At 43.8% G+C, this 4,835-nt stretch overlaps 2 protein-coding genes across 3 annotated transcripts in view; one reads left to right on the forward strand and one right to left on the reverse strand.

Moving 5' to 3' along the window:
• The window catches only part of LOC106612881 (serine/threonine-protein kinase PAK 1), a 17,841-nt gene extending 16,572 nt beyond the window's left edge, over window positions 1-1,269 (reverse strand). For both annotated transcript variants that reach the window (XM_014214493.3, XM_014214492.3), the window contains exon 1: window positions 1,099-1,269. The gene's annotated coding sequence lies outside the window, so the exon portion shown is untranslated. The remainder of the gene's footprint in view (window positions 1-1,098) is intronic.
• Window positions 1,270-1,927: 658 nt separating this feature from the next.
• Window positions 1,928-4,835, forward strand: LOC106612880 (aquaporin-11). Its single transcript, XM_014214491.3, has 4 exons — window positions 1,928-2,541; window positions 3,738-4,048; window positions 4,141-4,257; window positions 4,518-4,835. Exons 1-4 carry the CDS (start codon window positions 2,219-2,221, stop codon window positions 4,604-4,606), a joined length of 840 nt encoding a protein of 279 aa, XP_014069966.1. The 5' UTR covers window positions 1,928-2,218; the 3' UTR covers window positions 4,607-4,835.

A 4,835-nucleotide genomic window follows, 5' to 3' on the forward strand; every position in this document is an offset into this window, starting at 1 on the left:
AACCCTAAACAGTCTGTTGGGTATAAATACCTGACAGGTGAGAGACAATGCAGCCAGGAGACCACACCCCCAACATCTCTTCATATCACATTGAAGAGGCCAATAATTATATTATTACACTGTTTTACACTTGTACATAACATGCACCCATCCCACTTTCCTCCAGCCAGCCAATCACATCTCACTTATTCCTCTACATATTGATGCCATTAAACTTTTATGGGGCACAAGGTCAATGTTGACTCTGGCACATTAACAGAATTGAGACAAGACCAGTGGTGATAGAGATGACACTAAGATGGGGCTACATGCAAATAAAAACACAATTCCCTATATTGTGCACTACTTTTGACCAGAGAGCCCCATATAGGAAAAAGGGTGCCATTTGGGACGCAAACTGTGTTGTTTCCCCAACCCAGATTAGCCTAGTCTTCTTGGTTGGCCCGTTATTCCTGATGTGTCATTTATTCAACGTGCCAAATCAAACTGAGTGAAGGCTGTGGAGCACTGTCACTAATCAGACAGCTACACTTATCTAGCCTACCCCCCCCCCCCCCCCCCCTGACGCATAATGATTCTTTTCACATCTTTCTCCTAAAGACATTAAATAAATTAAATGGTCTGCATTAAAATGGATACACTCTGTAATATCTAGCCTATACTATGCATGAGATCAGAACACTATATCCATGACATTTTTTGCCAATTTTCATCCAGGCGATCAACACACGGAGTTAATTTCATTCAAATGATAACTGTATATTCCCAAATGTTTCATTCATACCGTTCGACCCTGAAGCGACAGACAGCGCACACACACACACACACACACACACACAGGAGCTCCACCACCACACACATAAAGCACCCCGTTCCTTTCTCCCACGGGCAACATCAGTGTAACGATAAATCTGTGTCGCGGCCAACCACTGATATAGCTACTGTACGTTCCCTTTCCGTTACACTGTAGCGCGGCGAGTACGCTCCTCCTGTCTGCCTGCTGGTAACAGTCCTGTAATGTACCGGTAAAGGAAGGTAAAACTAAAAAGACTGTCATGCCCGGTTCTGTCTGTGGATAAAGGAATAGGAGAAACTCACCTCTCGCCGTGTCTTTTGAAAAATTCCTGATGGCGATCCGATCTCTTTGCCAGCACTCACACACATGCATTCGCTCAAGTCGCTTCAGTTTTTTCTTTCTGCCCAATTTGCCAAACCCTTCTTCTATCGCTCTGCCAGGCTCTGCCAATCCCTGGCTATTGTTAGATACACACCACCCTGCTACATAGCAACGCCCGCCCACTACACTCGTTAATAGAATGCCAGTGGTCAGGCTGAAGCTCAGTCGTGTGCTTATTGGTCTGTCTGGCTGTTTGTTTCACTGGGAGGTGAGGTGGGTCTCACGGTGAGTTTCCCGATTACTTTTCGGGGCTGCGCCTCAATAGTTTTTTATATCGCTTCCTATCCTTGTGTTCTCTCCTTGTGTCCTTCTCTCCTTGTGCCCGCTTTATTCACCTGTAGGCTACAGACTTGACAGGTGCAAAGGTCAATCACTGGGCTGGATTTTACATTAGCCTTATTCAGATTTCTCAGCATCATTTATCATCAGAATAATCACTGAATCTGCTGAAGGAGAGGATATAAGGAGGAGAGAAAAGGTGTGTGTAATTGAGTGAGGGGGATGGGCATAGACATGGGCCTATCTCAAATAGCATTCTATTCTCTTTGTAGTGCACTACTTTTAACCAGGGCCCATAGGGCTCTGGTCAAAATAAATGCACTATATAGGGACCTAGGGAATTGGGGGCCATTTGGGACTCTGGATACAATACATGTATATGGTATGACATCATTGAATCTGTATAACTACTGTTCTCTCTGGTGGTGGGTGGGGGGATCACACCACACAGCCTGGCCACGTTATAGCAGCAATAAGCATGGGGGTAGCAGTGCAGTGTAGGGAGAGACATAGAGGAGAGCAGGGAGCCAGAGAGACGAGAGAGGAGGGAGGGAGGCAGCCACTTCCGCACCAAATGAGCTCAAGCTCATCATCATCTACAGCAGAGCGCATCTCTGATCACACACACACACACACACATGCACACACACGGTAGCCTGCTGCAGACATAAGAAAACAGAGCCAGAGGAGCACGCAAGAAGAAACAAAGAGAGAGAGGGGGAGAGACCGAGACTGAGGAGAGGCAGACATCTGCAGATAGAGATGTCAGGCGTTGTGGTGTCTCTGTGTCTGCTAGTGGTCTTCGTGCTGCTGTGTGAGCTGAGCAGGAGAATCTTAACCAAGCTACTAGCTCCCAGAGGGCTGTGTCTGTCTGCTGTTTACGCCGTGGAGCTGGTCTCTACGCTGCAGCTGTGTATCTGCAACCTAGAGCTGCGTCTACTGGGGGAGGTGGGCCGGCTGCAGCCTCAGTTCTGTCTCAGCCTCACATACCTGGCATCTGTGGTTCATGGCCTCACCTTCCATGGAGCCCTGGGGAACCCCTGTAGCACGCTGGAATACACGTACCGGGGACGCCTCACTGCCAGGTTATATTCTATCTTACTGTATTCTATTGTTGTCTCTATCTAATGGATACATTATCTGTTCTATTGTTGTCTATCTAATGGATGGATACATTATCTATTCTATTGTTGTCTCTATCTAATAGATACATTATCTATTATATTGTTGTCTCTATGTAATGGATACATTATCTATTATATTGTTGTCTCTATGTAATGGATACATTATCTATTCTATTGTTGTCTCTATCTAATAGATACATGATCTATTCTATTGTTGTCTCTATGTAATGGATACATTATCTATTATATTGTTGTCTCTATGTAATGGATACATGATCTATTCTATTGTTGTCTCTATCTAATGGATACATGATCTATTCTATTGTTGTCTCTATCTAATGGATACATTATCTATTCTATTGTTGTCTCTATGTAATGGATACATGATCTATTCTATTGTTGTCTCTATGTAATGGATACATTATCTATTCTATTGTTGTCTCTATGTAATGGATACATGATCTATTCTATTGTTGTCTCTATCTAATGGATACATTATCTATTCTATTGTTGTCTCTATCTAATGGATACATTATCTATTCTATTGTTGTCTCTATGTAATGGATACATTATCTATTCTATTGTTGTCTCTATCTAATGGATACATGATCTATTCTATTGTTGTCTCTATGTAATGGATACATTATCTATTCTATTGGTGTCTCTATCTAATGGATACATTATCTTTTCTATTGTTAATTATATGTAATGGATACCTATTTTAGTCTATTCTTTATAATGGATAGTATTGGATGAATAATCTATTATATTCTAAGTAAAATGTACACTACCGTTCAAAAGTTTGGGGTCACTTAGAAATGTCCTTGTTTTTGAAAGAAAAGCACATTTTTTATCCAGTGACATAACATCAAATTGATCAGAAATACAGTGTAGACATTGTTTATGTTGTAAATTACTATTGTAGCCGGAAACAGCAGATTTTTATGGAATATCCACATAGGAAACAGAGGCCCATTATCAGCAACCAACACTCCTGTGTTCCAATGGCACGTTGTGTTAGCTGAACGGTAGTGTATATTCTGTTATATTCTATGGGTACATATTCTATTCTATGCATAATGACATTCTATTGCCGTCTTTCTATAACGGATATGTATTATATGGATACATATTCTATTCTACTCTATTGTATTTAGGAGCGGTGTGCTGAGGATGGTGTGCCAGTTCATGGCAGCAAGCGTGGCTCGTACCATGCTACAGGGGCTGTGGGCCCTCGGTCTCTCTGACCTGCACCTGAGACACACACTCCAGGGCTTCCAATGCATTAGCCCCATCCACACAGACACACACACCAGCCTGGTGCTCCCTGGCCCTCTGGTCACCGCCGCAGCTGTGGAGCTGGCAGGGGCCTTTGCCATGCAGACCGCCTTCACACACACACACACTATGGACCAGAGGTACCGGGTACATGCCATAGCAGCACTCACCGCTACCCTGACCTATGCAGGTGGGTTACCGAGTTTAACCCTGTGTGTGTGTTATTGTTGCAGGTGTCAGTGATAGGAGCAGTGTTTAACCCTTTGTGTGTTTGTGTTGCAGGTGGCAAGATGACGGGGGCTGTGTTTAACCCTGCGTTGGCCCTCTCCACCCAGTTCTCCTGCAGTGGGCACTCCTTTCTGGATTACTGCCTGGTCTACTGGCTGGCTCCTCTACTAGGTACTAAGACACACACACACACACACACACACACACACACACACACACACGTGAACTATGGGGTCCACTTTCTTTTCTGTTTTTCTGACATTACTCCCACTCTCTTCTTCCCTCCTCTTTTCTACCTCTTCCCACCTCCCATCCTCTTTCTCCTTATTCCTCCTCTTTTTCTGCCTATTCTCTTTCCTTGTCACTCCTCCAATTCTTTCTCTTTTTCTGCCTCATCTCACTCTCCTCTTCCCATCCTCTCTCTCCTGCAGGTATGATGTGTTCGGTCCTGTTGTTTGATCAGATGTTGTCTGGTAGAGCTTCTCCCTACCGCCCCCTTCTGGCTAACAAGAGGAAATGACCCTGGGTCATTTTCATTAGTGCACACCGTAGCAAAACCGTTTTGCAACAGAAAACATTTAACTACAAAAACACGTTTTTTATTAGACAAGTAGAGGTAGTTCCTCCCCTTTTCGGTTAGTTTTCTTCTGTTTGGTGTCTACGGCCCTGGACCCACCATCAATCCCTACGAACCGAAGACCCTGATGCATAGTGACCTCTTTAAAACTAAGCACATTAAAAAATATATA

The sequence above is a fragment of the Salmo salar genome, chromosome 09, assembly GCF_965601325.2.
Source record: "Salmo salar chromosome 09, fSalSal1, whole genome shotgun sequence".
Taxonomy (NCBI): domain Eukaryota; kingdom Metazoa; phylum Chordata; class Actinopteri; order Salmoniformes; family Salmonidae; genus Salmo; species Salmo salar.

What these genes read in the sequence shown, in the direction of transcription:
- LOC106612880 (XM_014214491.3), top strand. Translation starts at nt 2,219, where the DNA reads ATGTCAGGCGTTGTGGTGTCTCTGTGTCTGCTAGTGGTCTTCGTGCTG. An exon ending in CGGGGACGCCTCACTGCCAG is followed by an intron (nt 2,542 to 3,737) that starts GTTATATTCTAT and finishes TATTGTATTTAG; the next exon opens with GAGCGGTGTGCTGAGGATGG. An exon ending in CGCTACCCTGACCTATGCAG is followed by an intron (nt 4,049 to 4,140) that starts GTGGGTTACCGA and finishes TTTGTGTTGCAG; the next exon opens with GTGGCAAGATGACGGGGGCT.